We start from the raw sequence: 21,022 nt of genomic DNA, 5'->3' as shown, positions 1-21,022 counted from the left end.
TAAGAGCACAAAGTTATTTCTTCTCTATTTTATTTTTATGTTTTGTTCCTTAAAATTGCTTTTATATGCTTCCAATCGGCAGTGCTCTAAAGAGTCAATCCATCAACTTGTACTGGATGCTGAAAATCTCATTCGTGAGGAGACCACGAAGAAATCGTGCAGTGCCTTGGCCGAGGTGATGTTGATGTCATCAACTTCATCGTCACGTCGCAAGTGTGAGAAGAAAATGATGCACAATCCCAAAATAAAGCGTGTTCAGGTGAGTGACTTTTTTGCCCAATTGATTCCTTCTTTCGATGACGAATTATCTCTTGACATTCAAGTGCATGGGAAGCTCTTTTATTTTTTTTTTTGGCAATGGCATAACATCCCGGATCAAAGTTTAATGAACGGCAATGAGGTGAAGATTTCAATTTTTGTATCTTTCATTCTTAATTGATTGCCATTTATTTAATTATACGAATGATTCTTTAGTGATGAGATCATATTTTCAGCAAGAAAGTATCAAATGTTAAATTTAAGTAGTACGTGAAGTTAAGCTCATGGTACGTGAGATTCTTAATGTGAACTTACTCTAACGGCGTTATCACACTTGCACATTAAAATTTTAATGTGATTCACATTAATTGTCGCTTGTGAGCGTCGAAATATGTTATTTGTCTCTTTGAGTCACTTAATATTTGGGGATTTTCTATTTATTGATAAAAAAGTGGACTTGGCCTGCAAAAATAAGTTTAAATTTACCTAAAGCATAAGTATTTTTCACATTAAAAAATTAAAGAGAAAATCGCATTAATTTTTCGCATTAATGCTATAAATCAATTTATATCAAATTTTGGGGGCCAAGTCTACCTTTTTATCAACAAATAGATCAAATTTTGAATATAAAATGATTCAAACACACAAATTACACATTTGGACTCTCACCTGCGACAATTAATGTGAATCATATTAAAATTTTAATGTGAAAGTGTAATAACACAATAAATGTGTGAAATTTTATATTATCCATGATTCGAGTTTTCCGACATGTTTTTAACGAGATCGATCGTGGTAAATAAAATTTATCAAAATTTGAAATTTATATAGAACAACTAGATCCTTTAAGCATCAGTTCTTAAAAAATCGCTTGAATTTTTAATTTTAAATTTAAATGTTTATGTAGCTGGCACACCTTTTCAATTCAGTGAAATTCAATCGATTGAAATTCTACCTCTTACTCTTTCAAACTTAAATTTAGGTATGACTGTCTCTTTCTGCCAAATGAAAATTGAAATTTCAATTTCATTTTCAATTTTCGTTTGACAAAAAGAAACAACAATATCTGATTTTAAGTTTGAAAGAGTAAGAAGTAAAATTTCAATCGATTGAATTTCACTCAATTGAAAAGGTGTGCCGGCGCCATTACATTGAAATTTAAGTTGTTTAAAGTTAAAAAGGTCTTCGGAATAGGAAAAAAACAGAAAAAAAACACCCTCCGAGATTGTGTCCCCTTATGGGGGGAGGGTGATTGCCGAAGATCGACATTCGATATCTTTTACAGTTTGACCTTAATCTCGGGAACATGCATAAGGTCAAATAAAAAAATAATAATTTCCGAGAAGATATATATCAATTACCGGTATTTAACCGATTCATTATCTGTCAAAACCGATTCAGCGGAATAGAAAATGCAAGACCTTTCTAAAAAAAAGCCCAATTTAAGTAAATTGATTGAAAAATAATCCCTTCAGGGAGATTAAACTTGGAACTTCAAAAATTCAAAATGGCGAATTTTCCGGTCATAAGTATCTATGGACGAAGTGTTTGGAAAAGCTTGAGCTAATTATATGAAAAAAAAAAAAAAACAAAAAAGACATATGGTTTCGGAGAGGATGGAGGGGGTTAGATGGGTTGAACCAGGAAAACTCCAGGGTTGATACTTAAGTAATTAGAGTAGCACGAGATCCCAGTTCCCCAAAAAAATAAATATGGGTCCTCGAGTTCCCCGTGGGTTTCCTGAAAACAAATACATGGGTTCTCCAAATTCCCTGAAAACACATGGGTTCCTTATGTTCCCTGAAAAAAAAATGTATCAGTTCCTAGTTCCCTGAAAAAAATATATGGATTTTCTTGAGTTCCCTGGAAAATACATGGGTTTCGCGATCCCAAGTTTCCTGACAAAATGTGTCAATTCCCCGAATTCCCTGAAAGAATGCATGGGTTCCCTGAGTTCCCTGAAATAAAAAATGCATCAGTTCCCCTAGTTCCCTAAAAACATACATGGCTTCTCCGAATGCCCTGAAAAAATACATTATTTCCCCGAGTTCCCTGACACAATGTATCAGTTCCCCGATTTCCATGAAAAAATACATGGGTTCCTCGGGTTCCTTAAAAAGTACATGGGTTCCCCAGGATCCTTGAAAAGTACATGGGTTTCCCGGATTCCTTGAAAAGTACATGGGTTCCCCGGGATCCTTAAAAAGTACATGGGATCGCCGGGATCCTTACAAAGTACATGGGTTTCCCGGGTTCCCTGAAAAAATACATGGGTTCCGTCAGTTCTCTGCAAAAGATGTATCAGTTCCCACAGTTCCCTAAAAACATACATGGCTTTTTCGAGTGCCCTGAAAAAAAATACATTAGTTTCCCGAGTTCAATGACATAATGTATCAGTTCCCTGAAAAAAATACATGGGTTCCCCGGGTTCCATGAAAAAAATATTATAGGATCTCCGAGTTCCCTGAAAAAATGCATCAGTTCTTCGAGTTCCCTGAAAAACTACATGGGTTCCGTAAGTACCCTAATAAAATGTATCAGTTCCCCGTTTTCCATGAAAAAATACATGTGTTCCTCGGGTTCCTTGAAAAGTACATGGGTTTCCCGGGTTCCCTAAAAAAAAACATAGATTCCCCGGGTTCCCCGGGTTCCCTGAAAAATACATGCATTCCCCGAGTTCCCTGACAAAATGTATCAGTTCCCCGATTTCCCTGAAAAAATACAAGGGTTCCCCTAGTTCCCTGAGTTCCTTGACAAAATGCCTTAGTTCTCCCCGAGATCCCTAAAAATCAATACATGGGTTCCCTGGGTTCCCTGACAAAATGTATCAGTTCCCCGAGAAATCCCTGGAAAAATGTATGAGAGTTCCGGTTTCCCTGTGAGTTTTATGAAAAATGTATAAGTTCCCCAGGGTTACCTGTGGGTTCCTGTCAAAATGTATGGTTCCCCGAGTTCCCTGTAAGTTCCTCGAGTACTCCAGTTCTCCGTGGATTCATCGTGTTCCCCGTGGGTTCCTTGTCCACGGCTCATGTTTTGTATATATCTGACTCACTCGTTAATACTCTTCTTTTTTTTCCTTGGAATCTCACAACAAAGTCAATTCAGATGTAAGTGTAAAAAAATGATAAAAATTTGGATTAATTAATTTTTTCTGATCAAAAAAGTTTACCAGAGGCACAGAGATTTGTCTCAAAATAAAAGTACTTTAAATTGTTCTGTCTCTAGCTGAACAAAGGAACGTAATTCGTGTGCCCTTTAATTTCTAACTCTCTTCGACAACTTTTATTTTTCATGCCAATTGCAAAATAAATGGGAATACAAGAATATCAAGTGAAAGAAATCTGGAAAGCCAACAATTTTTTCTGCAGACCATTAATCTCTCTAAATGATTATAATTAAAACTTACTTGCAACCATCTTCGAACTATTACTCTTTTATGTATGCATATCTTTAATTTTTTATTGCAATTCACAACAAAAATTACTTTTGAAAAAGTAGTTAAATTGAATTTCTCGTATGCAAATAAGCGAAATTTTCTTGGAAAACAATTTGAGTTCCCCCTTCTATATATTTTGTTTTCCTGAAATTTTTCCCTCGACGCAGGAATGGCTTGAACACCAGCCAATCGATGTGGCCATAAATCCACCCTCGTCAGTCCCCACCACGGACTGTGAGGCTTCTGGGGAGTACACCGAAAGTGATCGGGAAATAGCTGCCCGGGATTCAGATACGTCAGAAGGTCTGGCCGATTCAGTGGCTACTTGCCTTCAGGGCGGTGAGGCCAATTCAAATTCTCAGGCCACTTCGACGGAAGTGATTGGGGGCTCGGCTGAACCTTTGCCAACGGGGCAAATCGATGCCGTATCTCCGGGAAGTGTTTCTGCAGCCGGTCGAGTGGTGATGCGTGGTAAACGTCGTAATTCCGATCGACCATGGTCGGTATCGAGTCTGTCACAGTTGACCCAGACGATGGGCAAGAGGACACAGAGTGTAGTAATTAACAATCAGCTGGCTACATTTTCAATCAGTGAGTCGGCACTCCACACTCTTTCGGCACCCTTAACGCCAGGTGGTCCAACAACCGGTTCCATTGGCAATTCCGACAGTAAGACATCACTGCGGAAACACCGGAGACTGCGCATGAAGAAGCGCTCAATTGTAAGTACAATAATAATTGTGAATAATTTACGAGTGAAATTTTTACAGAAGACAGATTAAGATTATTCCCATTATTCCCTTAAAGTGTTGTCCTACTTGCAATTTAAAATTTGACCCATAATTCTTAGAACTTCTTTTGTAGTAATTGTTCAATATAGCTGATTTGATTCCCGTAGAATGAATGCCTTCAAATTTTCCTAAATTACTAAAATGTGATTAAAAATGTAAAGACGATGATTAAGATCAAAATTGCAGGAAATTCAGCTTGATTTTTGTTAAGCAAGATTTCCAGAATATTAAAAAAAAAATCTAGATTGTGATCTTCCTTTTAAAATAAAGGGAAAAAGCTTTTTTTTATATGGTTACTTTTTAATATTGTACACGGAAATGGTGTCTCTGGAGTTATAAGCCCCGCCCAAAATTGTATTCTAACCACATTCTTTTCAGGAGATACGGACCAAATGAAGTTTGGATATTTGTTTCATTTTGAATATTTAATAAATTTGTTTTCGCTGCTTTACAAATTTGCGCCTCTCAAGATAATAGACCACGCCCCTTTTGAATTTTGTGAGATAAAAAACAATTTTTCGGTATATTTATTCTTTAAAAGTACAATAGATTCTCTCAAATTTGAGAATTTGAGACGGAAATGTAATCTGAATTATTAATCGAGCATAAAAATGCTTGAATTGAACGATTAATAGACCAATAATAAACCACGCCTCTTTTGAATTTTATCCAATATTCCATATACAGTAAGCTCTCTCAAATTCGTGAATTTGCGACAGGAATGTCATCTGAATCATGGATCGAGCGTCAGACTACTTGAGATCCAAATATTAATAGACCACGCCTCTTTTGAATTTTGTGAGTCTCATGCTTTGAAAAGAATTATCGGAATATGCTCACTTTGATGTTTTAAATAAGTAAATTCTACTAGATCCTTATTAGATACTCCCTCTGTTTCGAAAAAATCGTACATTTTTCATACAAGATATATTAGCAAACGTACGACAGTTATCGGAAGGGAAGGACTTATTGACCTCTTCAAGAAATAACTAGTAAAGAACAAAGTCGTATAGGGTAAATTAAGCTAATTGAAAACCTGCTCCAAATGGAAATTTTGCGCTATTCTAAATGGAAACGTCATTGTTTTCATGATAAATACAGTACTAAATTATTATATTTATATATTTGCTATACCACAGTTTCATTATTTAGTTAATTTTGCTCCAAATAAAGCGAAAATCCAATCATATTTTTCGATCAACCATGTTTTCCAATGAAAAACACAATAAGGTGACTGTTGTTTATTCGTTTTGTTTAACATTTATGTCATATTTCTGGATAATTTTAGTTAAATTAAGTGCTAATCTTTATTGTTCACGGTACGTGAAGTTTTACTTATTTCGTGAACAAAAAGAGTTTTTCTGAAGTGTCTGCAAATGCTTCAATGGTAAACCCCGGAAATATGATTTTTTTTTTGAGATTTTCTTATTGTCTCAGATGGAAAAGGAGAAAAGACCAGGAATAAGAACAAATCCTGCACTCAGGTGCTCCTCAACAAGGTTTTGGAAGCCTTTCGTCGCGGTTTCACTTACACTGTTTGTCTCCAATTAGAAACTTTCCCTTGTCTCCATTTGGATTAATATGTTTTTAATAGAAGCATTTTACGGTCGCGTATTTTTCTTGTATTTTAAGAAGTTTTCAAATTATATCTAAAGAATTTTCACTAAACAGTAACATTTTAGAAGAGTCAGGGAGTAAATTTATGTAATTCTCTTCAGAAAAAAATATGAACTTAATGTGTTGAATCTTCTGTCAAAGTTAAAGTGTCTGGAAATGGTTTTGAATTAGGACATTTACCCTAGACCCTAAAATTTCTGAATTTATGAAGGATATGTATTCAGAGCAATAGATTACTTCAGAACTAATAATTAATAGACCACGCCCCTTCTGAATTTTGTGACCTTAAAAAAGAAGTATTTCGTAATTTTTATTTAATGTTTGTAAATACTTTTCTCATGCATACCAAAAGTTTCTCAATTTCATGAATTTGGGATGGAAACGTAATCCGAATTATAGATGGAGCATAAGACTATTCGGAATACAACAATAGACCACGCCCCTTTTAAATTGTGAATCAAAAGAAACTATTTTTCGGTTTTTTGTCCAATATTTCAAATACAAAAGAGTCTCAAATTCGTGAATTTTCGACGTTAATGTTATCCGGATATAAAACTATTTGAAATCCAACGATTAATAAACAAATAATATACCACGCCCCTTTTCAATTTTGTGACAAAAAAAACTATTTTTCGTTGTTTTTTTTCTTTTTTTTTACCCAATGTTGCCAAATACATAAGTTTCTCAATCTTATGAATTTGCGATGGAAATGTAATCTGAATCGTATATCAAGCAGGAGATTATTCGGAATCCAACAATAGACCACGCCCTTTTTAAATTCTGAAGCATAAGAAACTATTTTTCGTTTTCCTTATCCAATATTCCAAATACAGGACTCTCAAATTTATGAATTTGCGACGTGACTGTTATCCGAGTGTCAGACTATTTGAAATCTAACGATTAATAAACAAGTAATAGACCACGTCCCTTCTGAATTTTGTGACAGAAAAACTATTTTTCGTTGTTTTAATATTCCGAATACAGAGAGAATACTAAATTCTCTCAAATTCGTGAATTTAGAACGAAAATATAATCCGAATTATTGATTGATCAAGAGAGTACTTAACATTCAATCATTAATAGACCACGCCCCTTTTAAATTTTCTGCCTTAAAAATGTTGTGACTCTCTTTTCGTGAAATGATGGAAACGAGAGTTGAAAAGCCAATATTTCAATTTTTAGAGTTTATACAGAAAGCCGATTTTCTTATTTGCATCATATTATTGAAAATAAAGGGTGTGTCCTATTTTTAGGGTTTTGATATTTATGTCGCCCCTTAAAAATAAAATAATGTAAAGATTCGTCCCTCGTAGCGCCAGAATTAACAGGAATTAAACACTAAAAGATTAAGACATATCAACTTTGATTGATTTTCTTTCCTGAAAGAGGCGTGGCCAAGTCAAATTGATGGGCGGAGCTTATTCAAAAAGTCAAGTACTTTTTCCATATCATTTTTTTTCGTAAAAGGAAGTATTAAACAAAAAAGTTACGGACTTTCTCCTATTTTTTTTGCACAGCAATATTGTTTTTTGTCTGAAATAAAAAATGTACAGAGATAATTGCAATTGATAAATTTTAATTACAAAATTTTATCTAAAATCAAAACTATTGGGAGAACATAAATATTGCTGAAACCTGCCCTGCTAACACCTTTCTGATGTGTCGACTTTCTTTGGCGGCATATTCGCAGGGTCGTAAGAGTGACTCGGGGTCAGATGGAGCGCCACAGCAGATGTGCTCCAAGTCTCTGGTGAAATCCGAATCATTTTCCGGGCAGTCGAATTTTGTCCAGGAGCAACTTTCTCTCTTGACCATCTCACGGCGTGTGCGACAGACAAAGTCCACGAGCTCTGAGATGGAGAGTGAGGAAGATGGTGCTGCAGCACTGGCCAAACCCACCTTTCGACTTGGATCAGTGACGAATGTCTTCCCGAGTACAGCTTTGGCACCCAATTTGGGCTCCCTGGCTGCTCTGGCCAATTACAATGGGGCCTGTCTGGAGATGCTGAAGACACATACGTCGGAGGATTTGAGTTCAGAACAGGCCTGGGACAACTACCAGGAAAAGTATAATTCAGAGAATTACTCTGAGGGTATGGACTCGGATGCTGCCAGGAGATTGCTGGAATTTGGCGATGACTACAGGAATTTCCTGGATTCACAGTCAGATTGCTGCTCATCTTCGCTGTCGGCAGCCAATAATTTGGATTCACTCTCACCACCGCGATATCGGAAGCAGCTCTTCAGTTCGCCAGATTGTAAATCACCAACTGTCCCGGAGACCATCTCGCATGCCAGTGAAAGTAACGCAATCCGGAGACGTCGTGCTCTTGAGTATGCTGAATACGAGCGCAGAAGGAGACGCTATTCTGATGGTATTTAACGATTCTTTTGTATTATTTACCATTTTGATTCACTTTTATCTCTTCCTCCTCTATTTTCATGTTGTAAATTTTTGCATTTGTTCTCAAGTTTATTGTGGAATTTTCTAAGATATCCAACTGACATGGAGTGATTTTAATGGGACATTTCAAGCGGAAATAGTTTTTTACTTTGGTCACTCTGAATAATTTGATCACAGCACGACTTTAGGAAATCTTTTAAATACTATTGGGTCTGCAAATTCTTGAGATTCCCGTAAAAGACACGAATTTCGTATTTTATTTGAAAAAATATGAATTGTTGAATATTTTTTACTGAAAATATTTTTTTTGCAATAGCCTGGATTTGCAGTTTTCCTAAAATTCTTGAAAGGTGCCAAAGAAATTTTTCTCGGTATCTTTTACATTTTACATTGAAAAGAATATTAGCTGTTTTACCATGATGTTCAATGTATTTTTTTACGATTGTGAAAAATTTGTGATTTTACACTAAATGTGTAATTTTTGTGTAAAATTTCTGATTTTACACAAAATGTGTAATTATTGTGTAAAATTTATGTGATTTTACACAAATTGTGTGATTATTGTGTAAAATTTATGTGATTTTACACAAATTGTGTACCTATTGTGTAAATAATATTCGCAACGGTGTAGTTGATAGTTTTACTGCACGGTAATAAGATATGATAATAAACTGAGAAATGAAAATTTCACACCACGAAGACATAAAAAAAAATTCTTAAGAGGATAGACCGTGGCCCTGACGGTTTCCGGATATTTTCCGAAATCCGGAGAATTAATCGAGTTCCATGGCTGCACGAAGGTCAATTCCGTTTCTCACGGGTTCTCAAGGTTTCTTTATGATTTCCCGCATTTCTCGACGGCTCTGCAGATTTTCCCGAGTTACCAAAAGCTCCCGAGAATGATTCTCAAAAAAATTCCCATATTCCCGATAATTCTCGTAAATTTCCGGACTCCTAGGAACTTCTTGAGCTTAAAAGAATTTCCTGGAATTGTTAATATTGTTTGATCGGCTGATCCTGTTGATCATTCTCCATGATCGACTGATCCTGTTGATCATTCTCCATGATCGACTGATCGCGTCGATCATTCTCCATGATCGACTGATCCTGTTAATCATTCTCCATGATCGACTGATCGCGTCGATCATTCTCCACCATCGACTACTCCTAGCGATCCATTTCCATGATGAACTGATTGTTCTCGTTCAGTCTCCATGATCGGATGATCGCATCGATCATTCTCCATGATTGGCTGATCGGTCTCATTCAGTCTCCATGATCGGCTCATTGCGTTGATCATTCTCTATGATCGACGACTAATCTTGCCGATCACTCTCCACGATCGGCTTATGAGACTCGTTCAGTTTCCATGATCGGCTGATCGCGTCGATCATTCTCCATGATCGACTACTCGTGCCAATCAGTTACCATGATCGACTGATTGCCCTCGTTTTCAGTCTCCATTATCGGCTGATCGCGTTAATAATTCTCCATGATCGATTAATCCTAATAATCCCTTTCCATGATTTCCTGATTAGTCTCGTTCAATCTCCATGATCGACTCATTGCGTCGATCATTCTCCATGATCGGTTTAACGACCTCGTTCAGTCTCCACGATCGGCTGATCGCGTCGATTGTTCTCCAGGATCGACTACTCCTGCCAATCAGTTTTCATGATCGACTGATTTGCCTCGTTCAGTCTCCATGATCGGCTGATCGCGTCGGTCACTCTCCATGATCAACTAATCCTGTCGATCAGTTTCCATGATCATCTGATCGGCGTAATACACTTCGTTTGCTACTAAAAGTTCCTTTAAAAAACTGATAATAATCACCCCTTCAATGAAACATAAATTTCGTGAGAATAATTTCTTAAACAAAAAATAACGATTATTGCGGAATCCTCTATAAAGATTGTAATATTGCGCCATTTCTCTACTAAGATCAACAAATCGCAGCTTGAGTAAACCTTGAGTCGCACATTTAATCACCCCTTTGTTTTTTATTTGATTTTATTGTGGAAAAAATTGGTCAATCAGAAATTTTCTTCCATTTTTTTTTTACCTTCAATTTTCCAGTGTCTAATTCATTTAATTCCTTGAGTCTGTGGGACGTGTAAACCTCAATGGTCATGGAGCGTACGTCAGGCTTTGTGGGTGGTTCTTATAATATAATTTATTATAAATAAAGCTCTTATGGTATTGTTTGATTAATGATTACATAAAAATGATTGAATTCACATTTGAATTGAATTATTTTTGCATAGCCTTATTGAAAAGCTCATATCATGACAACTTTCAGATGATTTCATTGTCTTGCCATATTGTGAATTTCTGGAATTCATTATGCAAATTTTTTTGGATATTTTTTTTTCTATTTTAGTGAGAAATTGCTTATTCTTTATTAGGACATAACACATTATTATTATGGAATTTAATACCATAAAATGTTTGGAATAAGTATTTTTGATCAGTCGAAAAAGCACTTCAGTAAAAAATTCCAAATAGTCAATAAAATAAACTATTTTGGACCGAAAATTACTTAAAATTGGTAGTAAATCATTTAAAACTTTGTTTGGAGCGTGAAAAATAGGCCATAAATGTCTCATTTTTCCAATATCAAGAATATTTCACCATTGAAAATTTATCAAGGGGCTATGTAAGGCAAGATTGCCACTTATGGTAAACTTTATGTGTCGATCAGTTGATCGTGGAGATTAATCGGCAGGATTCGCAGGATTAGTCGATCACGGAGAATGATCGACGCAATAAGTTGATCATGGAGACTGATCGGCACTGATTAGACAATCCTGTAAGGAAATTCTGTAACAATATGACATAAAAATTGAGTAGAACAACACTCAGGGTCATTGAGTATCGAATGGTCACTGCAATTTTGCAAACCATTCTATGAAACTCTTTGTAACTGATATGAAAAGGATTTTCGATTAGTACTTCTGTATTTACTATACATAAAAAATAAATTTGATATATGGCATAGTCATACTGTTACAGAATTCCTCTACTTGATACTGAATGAGGCCAATCAGCTGATTATGGAGACTTATCGGCAGGATTAGTCGATCATGTAGAATGATCGACACAATCAGACGATCATTGAGGCTGATCGGTGTGGATCAGTCGATCATGGAGATTGATTGGCACTGATTACTCGATCTTGAAACTAATCAGTACCGATCAACTGATCAGAGTGACTGATCGACGTCGACAGCCGATCACGGAGACTGATCTCTACCGACCAGACGATCATGAAGACTGATAGACAATGATCAGCTGATTATGGGAGACTAATCGGCGTAGATAGTCGATCATGGAGACTGATCTGCAAGATTAGTCGATCATGTAGAATGATCGACACAATCAAACGATCATTGAGGCTGATCGGTGTGGATCAGTCGATCTTGGAGATTGATGGGCACTCATTGGACGATCATGGAAACTGATCGAAACCGATCAGCTGATCAGAGTGACAGATCGACGTCGACTGATAACGGGGACTGATCTGCACCAACCAGACGATCATGAAGACTGATAGACAATCATCAGCTGATTATGGGAGACTGATCGGCGTCGACAGTCGATCATGGACACTGATCGACAGGATTAGCCGATCATATAGAATGATCGGCGCAATCAGTCGATAATGGATAATGATCGACACAATCAGTCGATCACTCTGTATTAGTCGATCGTGGAGACTGATAAGCACCGATCAGATGATCATGGGGACTGATAGGCACCTATTAGCCTATTAGAGTAACTGATCGGCGTCGACAGCCGATCGTAGAGACTGATCTGCTCCAACCAGAAGATCATGAAGAGTGATCAACACTGATCAGTCTATCGTGGAAACTGATCGACACAATCTGTCGATCATGAAGACTAATCAACACCAATCAGCAATTAAAATGAATGATCGGCGTGTACGATCGTTCATGGAAACTGATAGAGACTGATGGACAGGATTAGCCGATCATATAGAATGATCGGTGCAATCAGTCGATAATGGAAAATGATCGACACAATCAGTCGATCACTCTCTATTATTGGTGTGGATTAGTCGATCGTGGAGACTGATAAGCACCGATCAGATGATTATGGGGACTGATAGACACCTATTAGCCTATTAGAGTAACTGATCGGGGTCGACAGTCGATCATGGAGACTGATCGGCAAGATTAGTCGATCATATAGACTGATCGTCGCAATCAGTCGATAATGGAGAATGATCGACACAATTAGTCGATCACTCTCCATTATTAGCGTGGATTAGTCGATCGTAGAGACTGATAAGCACCGATCACATGATCATGGGGACTGATAAGCACCTATTAGCCGATTAGAGTAACTGATCGACATCGACAGCCGATCATAGAGACTGATCTGCTCCAACCAGACGATCATGAAGAGTGATCAACACTGATCAGTCAATCGTGGAAACTGATCGACATAATTTGTCGATCATTGGGACTAATTAGCACCTATCAGCCAATTAAAATTAGTGATCGGCGTGGACGATCGTTCATGGAGACTGAATCGATACAGATCAGTCGATCTCAAAGAATGATCGACATCGGTTAGTCGATCAATAGGCCGATTTGCCACTCACAGTTCATTCGCTAATCTTACTTATTCACCCCTTTAATTTTCACAGATCACTTTTACGAAAAAAAATCTTTTTTAGCATTTTTATTGAGAAATCTAATATTTTCATTTAAATTATCAAGTAATATTCTCGATAAATTGCTCAGAGGTTTAAATGCTTCGATCTTTCTGCTTCTCTGTCTTCTGCACAGATCGGAGAAAGTCTTTTGAGTCGTCTCATTCCTCTTCGAGACTCTCCCCGAAGAATGGCAAAGGTGGATCTCTGGGAGGATCAACGGATGCTGTGATGCGCCGAAAGCAGTCGGAGAGCGACAGTTCGGCCAAGAGACGCAGTGGAGGACGCCTGAGTGGCTCCTTCCGTCCGCTGTCGTCCACATCGGGTTCGTCGAGTGCCGGAAGTGACTCTGAGGCTGAGGTGGAGATGCGGAATCTACTAACGCAGAGCCGACAGCGATTGGAGCACACGGAAGCCCTTCGGGTGCGACGGCACCTGCTTCGTCCGGAAGACTATGTAAGAATGCATTGCTATCGATTGAGGGCATCCAGTTGGACCCAGTTAGTGTGTAGATATCGCAAGGGGAAGGGCACAGAAGAGTTCAGCATCTCATGGGAAGATGTCAATGCAGCTCATGAGTGTTGGGATGATGGTAGATCTTTCTTTCTCGGGTACCTCATTCTCCTTCTTCTCCTGACGCTCTACATTAGGTTGCATCTTTTGTGTTTTTGGTGACTAAAAACAAAAATCAATGATCCCTTTCCTTACTCGCAAGACTTTCTACTAGACAGGAAAGCTTTGTTGAGTGTCCACAAATTTTTTTTATATATTTTTTTGTATTAAAAAAGAAGCCTCTAACCCAAGGAATTCCAGTGAGATTATTTTTTTTAATCACTTTTTTTTATAACCTGTGATGGAAAGTATTTGTACACAAGAAATACACATTTTATCAATTGGACTTTTTTATTTGCTTTTTGCCGCGCAATTTGTATCACTTTTGCAGTACAAAGTGGTTGATCTTTTAGTTTTCTTTCTTTCAATTGTTTGAAGAGTGATGAGAATTTTCAAAGCATTGCATGTACGTACAATTATTTTTTTTCTATCTTACTGCACATCACTTTCGCTCCTTCTTTCAATAAAATAAAAGACGTTAATTAATAATTTATTGCACATCACAATGTCATGAATGTTTCAAGTTTCAATTCATTGCATTACTATCTGAATTTCTTTCTTCGCATTTAATCATTAAAAATACTTTTTTTTGTTTGAAGCGCAATGCTGAGTGAATTTTGTGTGAAGCTGACTAAAAATTTTCACCGCTGACTATGAGATTAATTAAGACGTTACGATATATAAAGTGCTTTGGGGTGGAGGCGGGTTTTATTGTGAAGAGAGTGACCGGATGCATGGAGTGGTGCAGGACAGGCACTTTCTATCGACACCAATTAATTTTTAATTTACTTTCTTTCAATGTCTAATACGCTTGAAATCTTTGCTAATTTTCCTTTAGAGTGCCCCCTGAAGCAGTTAATAAAAAAATGTTACGTAAATTAAAGCTTCTTAATAACATTTCAATTAGGATTTATTGTATTATTTTTATTTTTTAATTCACCAACGAATAATCCAACAACTATCGAATGATGTTGTGCAATTATTAACTAAATGGGGTTGATTAACTACTGTTCGCAACATTTATTTTGTTTTTAATTTTTTTTTTGAAATTTTAAAATAGGTTTTATATGAGAAATTTTCCACTTTTTGGCCACTTGGTTAAAAGGCTTAATCCCTCTTAATTTTCTATTCTGAGAAAAGAAGGACTCGATATCATCCTAATTAAAAAAAAACAAATAATATTCAGCCGAAAATAATATTTTTTTAGCACGAAAAAGACTTACATTGAGCCAATAAAAGGAATAGATAGAGGAAAGGTGCACAATTCTTCGATTAACTCAATTTTAAAATTGATTTTACGGACCAATCAATGATTAATCCAAAAATTTACGTTTACTTCTTTGTTCTGGAAAAGATTTAGTATTTTTTTTTTAATTTCCAGTAATTCAGTAGATTCTTTCATTGGTAACACGAGCATTATATTTGTTTCTTTTATATCAAGGGGTGGCTCATATTAAGAAACTCTTGTCATCGTTAAACATGAAAAATTGAAAAATTGTTTCGCTAAGCCCAACAAACCTTAAAATTTGTATTACGAAACCCGAAAAACACAAAAATTGCATCGTAAAACCGAAAAGGTTTCAACGCAAAACACGAGATACTGAAAATTTTCTTCACGAAGCCCGAAAAACCCAAAAATTATATCTCTGAAGCACGATAAACTCGAAAATTTCTTCGTGAAACCCAAAATAAATTGGGAATAAGTTCGTCATTTCAGGACGCGAAAACATGAATATTTTTGCCAAAGATTTCGGTGCTTCAACACGTCTCTTTTTAATAAACAAAAGAGTTTAAAGCCGAAAAACAAAATGAAGAAACTTATTATGACTTTCCCTGCTAAAGAAGGTGTGTTGTAACCAGAAGCGCTTAAAGCTTTATAATTGACCAGTTTTTTCTGTCCTGAAAAGATAAACCTATCCCTAACGCATACGGAAGAAGTTCATCTTTCTATTTCTCACGATTTCTCTTATCAGTAATTTACAAACTATTTTCGAGGCATCTAGCTGTTCAAAGTAATGAAAGAACAAATTTAGTGCACAAGTTAACGTCCCTCGCCGTCTTAATTTTGCGGATCCATATTTTTATTAGAATTTGACCTTGAAACTGACGTACTACTAAAGTACTTTAGAGGATCATTGAAAGAAAAAAGGCTCCTTTTCCACTTAAAAGCTTCAAATCTGGGCAATAGATTATTTGTTTCGTTCCTTTTCCCGACGATTATTTGGAAGCAAATTTTGGAATGGACAATTATAGCAATTTCTTTGAAACACTTTCCGTGTTTTAGTCATTCTCAGCAAATAACGCTTTCAAGATAACGGGAACATATCACAAATTTACTCGTTTTTATTTAACGATCCAAGGAGTCTTTTCTTTTCAATTTTGTAGAATTCTTTCAGTAAGACGTTACAGGACCAAAATACTTATAATCTGTTTATAGCATTTGTCAGAAGAGTGACATTAGCTCTGAAAAGTGCGACCGATTTTAGTTTAAAATTTTCCCTGTTTTCGTACACATTTCACGAGATATCTCCAAAACTACGTAGGTTTCCAATTTGAGGGTTTCGGTTGCCTTTTCTATATTAAATTGACTTTTATTTTGTATTACTATTATTTGCTAATTCATTCTACACTGACAGAAAATAGCTAATAAAACCAAAAATTTTTTCGGCGCGCTAGAAACATATGGGAAACAGGAAATGTCATGCCCCTGGCGTTTGTAGTTCCGTCTCTGTGACTCCTAAAAGTAAAGCAGCGCACTCTCAACGGGATTAAGAGTTTTAACATGAAAATAAACACAAAATTTTCATTATAAGCCTTTTGAAGCATTAAAAATTTTGTCAAAGTCTTGCTTCTTTAAAGCAGCTATTTTTCTTCTTAGGGAAGGCTTATTTAATTTTCTTTTATCAAGAAATTTTTAGAAGTTTGTTTATTTAAAACTCAGTGCACAGAATCTATTCTTTTGAAAGTCTTTAGAGAATTATAACCAATCAGAAAATTTCTATGAATTTCTTGTTAATGTAATTAACAGTATTTAATTTAATTAACAAGATTGATTTTAATTTCTTGTTAAATCAATGGCCAATAGTGGAAAAATTTTTCAAGACAGTTACCATTTTTAGCCGCCCTTAAATTTCTGTTTAGAAACTTTTTTCACAGACATTGTTCGTAACATGATCACTTACTTTTTTGCTCTTTTACAAACATTTGTTCCTACATTTTTATTTGTCTGGAAAAAATTACAAACAAATGACAAAATTTTACGAACATTTTTTTGTATGTTTATTAACATTTACGAACAAGTGTTAATAAAAGAATAAAAATGTTCATCAAGCGATCAACGAACAATGTTATTGAAAAAGTACAAACTTTCACGAACTTGTTTTTTTATATTTTTTTTTATAAATAATTAAAAATGCGAATATAGTACACTGAGAGAAATCCGAAAAAGTTAAAATAACATTCCGGAAATGTTTATTGTACCCTGCAGTATTGATCCGAAATCGGTGTAAATATTATGCTTTTAAGGTGTATTTGGGGTTAAAGTTACCCTTTTTAATGTTAATTTTACCCTTAAAAAGGTGTAAAATTAACATTAAAAAATGTTGATATATTTTTACACCTAAAAAGTGTTAAAGTTATGCGGAAAAAAAGTTAATCGCACCCCCGTTTTTTCTCAGTGTAGTTAATCTACCCTAAGCGACTTGGAAAACTAATAAAAGCTGTCCTGACAATATTGCATCCGGTCACTAACTTTACTTATTGCTGTAACCGTGAAATTTGTAGGGAGATGAAGCAATTGAGAAGCACCAGGTGGCAATTGTATTGACTAATTCATCTCTGTAATTGATTTTGCAGGCGGAAATAATAGCCACATGTCGTGACAACGTTCACTGTCTCGAGGCTGTTCTGCGGGGGCCCGGAGTGACTGTTCTGTCGACACCACGCTGCCAGGAGACACGAGGTAAGTCACTGAGGAGCAAACAGGGCAGCTCCCTGGCCAAAATCACTCTGATATTCATGCGCAAAGTGCTGAGATTTCACTGGAATCGTGATTTCTTCTCGATTGCCATCCACTTGGGACATTCTATTGCTCGTCTCATTGCATTCTTCCTTCTCTGGCTGTCCACCACGCCTCTTGGTGCTCTCTTGAGACACTTGCTGAACCTCTGATAATTGTGATATTAAATGCCTCTATTAAAATTTTCTTAAGACTTTTCTCTAAAAAGCTCTTATGAATTTTCTTGCGTTCAGTGTTCAATGAGAAACCGGCCGCAGTTGGGTGTCTCGGCTAAGAAAAAGTTTCAAGCAACTCAGTTGCGCAGAATATCGCATGCGACTTTCTCTAGTTGCGAGTCTTACCATTAAAACGATTTTCTTTCTCGCGGTATTTATTGTCTTTTGCTCAGGAGTGTAATCAGTAAAATAAAACGAAAATGTGAAGCACTGCACAATCTCATACGCTTCACTAATTTCTTCATTTGCTTCAACCTTCTTTTCATCATAAATTATTTTTTTCTCTGTTTACCCTCGGCTATGGCAGTGTTTATTTTTAAAAATAATCTCAATTCAAGACTTATTGCTGCAATATTACACCAAAAGAGGAGAGAGTGAGAGCATTCAATGGTGACGTCACGCTCTCATTCCTATTTTTCTTGCAAAAATGACAAAGTAACTTTTATCACGATTTTCAATTGAGCATGAAGAATTGGTAAAGTTCTTCGTATTTCCAATTTTAATGGACTTTGCGATATTAAAATAAAACTATTCAAACCTGATAAAAAATCGCATTATGCGGTAAATTCTCAATGTATTCTAAGTTTTTTTGGTTGCAATCAAAAATGTTGAAAGATTCATGCTATCAGGCAGTAATTTCCAACAGAGATACCGAAATAAGTCGCAAGCTTTGAAAAGAATTATCGGAATATGCTCGCTTTGATGTTTTAAATAACCAAATTCTACTATAGATCGTTATTAGATACTCCCTCTGTTCCGAAAACGTCGTACATTTTTTCATAAAAAATATACTAGCAAACGTACGACTTTTTTCGGAAGGGACGGAGTACTTGACCTCTTCAAAAAATAATTACACTGAGAGAAATACGAAAAAGTTAAAATAACATTCCGGAAATGTTAAATATAAAATCGGTGTAAATATTACCCTTTTTGGGTGTATTATGTGTTAAAGTTACCCTTTTTCATGTTAGTTTTACCCTTAAAAGGTGTAAAATTAACATTAAAAAATGTTGATATATTTTTACACCTAAAAAGTGTTAAAGTTATGAGAAAAAAATGTTAATCGCATCTACTACACTGTTATTGTTACAACACTGAGAAAATAAGAGGCTGCGATTAACTTTTTTTCCTCATAATTTTAACACCTTTTAGGTGTAAAAATATATCAACATTTTTAATGTTAATTTTACACCTCTTTAAAAATAAGATTAACATGAAAAAGGGTAACTTTAACCCATAATATAACTCAAAGGGTAAGATTTACACCGATTTCGGATCAATACTGCAGGGTAAAATTAAGTTTTCCGGAATGTTATTCTGACTTTTTCAGATTTCTCTTAGTGAAAGAACAAAGACGTGTATTTTAAATCAAAAAATAGTTAAATTGTAATGCATATGCATGCTCTTGCCATAGTTAATTTGTAAAAAGAATCAATAAATTTTTAAAAGTTTTATTTTTGGGTAACAATTCGAGATTCGTGAGACAATCCAGCGGTCCGAGAAAACGGGTGGCATCCGAGGCTTTGTCATCTGCTCGAACTTGCAAGAAAGAGCTCTGCATATTACTCTTTTTCGAAAATTTTTTAGGTGCTTATGAGTTTATTGTCCTTTTATATTAGTTTGCAAATCATCATAAAACCAAATTGAAGTTAAAAATTGTTTAAGAAGAGGGTACTTAAAAAGATTAACATTTTAATTAGTTGATTGACCAAACTTCTTTAAAATTAGGCCATTTGACATTGAATAATTGAAGATGGTAATTTTTCTACTGATAGGTGTCAACGTTGTCTAAAACATTTCCAAAAATGAACAAAATCGCCAGGGCCAATTTTTTGCAAAGTTAGAAAAACCTCATTTTTGACGTATTTTAGGTGGATAGGGAACGTATAAAAGGGGGGGGGGAGATTAGCTTCGAGATAATGTCATTTGAGGAGGGGTCATCGAAGACCGGAAGTTGATATCTCTTACCGTTTGAATTTTATATGGATCAAGAGACTGCAAAAAATTCGAAAAACAGTATTTTCAAAATCGAGCTATTACCGCTATTTTACCGATCCATAACCTATTGTGACCGATACAGGTGGGTTCAGAATGACAAGATATTCCAAGGAAAAAAAGAAAAAAACCCGAATTTAACCAAATCGGTTGAAAATTAGGCCCTCTAGGGTGGTTGATGTTTAAGCTTAAATAATCCAAGATGGTGATTTTATAGACGATACGTGCCGATGTCGACATGTTCAGGTGGACTACCTCCAAAACACAACCAAAAATGAACGAAATCGCCATGGCCAATTTTGAGAAAAGACAAGTCAAGTTTAAGTAAGTTATTCGCTAGAGAATATTGAGTTGTGGGGGGGTCACCAAATCAATTTCTTTAACCAACAAAAAAAATTGTAATTGTTCATTTGATGAAAACTTGTGATTAAAAGTGTTAGAATGCTTCATACTATTCTCAAGTACTTCTATATAATCGACTTTTCTTTTATTGGTTCTTGTAAAGACTTTTTGGTCGTTTTAACCCTTTAAGGACGATTGGAACACCGGTGTCCCATAAAGAAAATAATTTTTTCCTGAATATCTAAAGTTATTTTTTTCTTATGTCTGTACATAATTACAAAGTAGAAGGTTGAAGGAATCTAGAATAATTTTTGCAAGCCTCTAGCTATTTGCTATGTAGGAAATATTTAAGCTCAAAAATGGCGAATTTTAAAATTCTCAAATTCATAATTAATTTGATTTATTTTTTATACTTCCAATTTTTTTTTAAACAAAACCCTTTTGGAAATAAAAACTACAATACTCATACGTAATATTTTTCATTAGAGCGAAAATAATTATTCATTGGTATAGTCAGAAAAAGTACTTAAATTTTTGGGCTATTTTGGTCCCTATTGTTCATAGAGACAAAAAATACACAAAATCAGACTCTGTTAGACTTTCCAAGGTTAGATATAAGACTTATCATTGATTATGTTTCTCAGTTTAATTTT

At 35.5% G+C, this 21,022-nt stretch overlaps 1 protein-coding gene across 6 annotated transcripts in view; it reads left to right on the top strand.

Moving 5' to 3' along the window:
* LOC129809796 (klarsicht protein) overlaps positions 1-21,022 on the top strand; it is a 261,812-nt gene that overhangs the window by 209,115 nt on the left and 31,675 nt on the right. For all 6 annotated transcript variants that reach the window (XM_055859892.1, XM_055859891.1, XM_055859886.1 and 3 more), the window contains 5 exons: positions 83-259; positions 3,862-4,416; positions 7,793-8,477; positions 13,324-13,643; positions 17,655-17,760. In XM_055859892.1, coding sequence (XP_055715867.1) covers positions 83-259; positions 3,862-4,416; positions 7,793-8,477; positions 13,324-13,643; positions 17,655-17,760 — 1,843 coding nt within the window. The remainder of the gene's footprint in view (positions 1-82; positions 260-3,861; positions 4,417-7,792; positions 8,478-13,323; positions 13,644-17,654; positions 17,761-21,022) is intronic.

The sequence above is a fragment of the Phlebotomus papatasi genome, chromosome 1 (assembly GCF_024763615.1).
Source record: "Phlebotomus papatasi isolate M1 chromosome 1, Ppap_2.1, whole genome shotgun sequence".
Lineage (NCBI taxonomy): Eukaryota > Metazoa > Arthropoda > Insecta > Diptera > Psychodidae > Phlebotomus > Phlebotomus papatasi.
The sequence above is the reverse complement of the archived record's forward strand: the minus strand, read 5'-3'. Positions and strand labels throughout refer to the sequence as shown.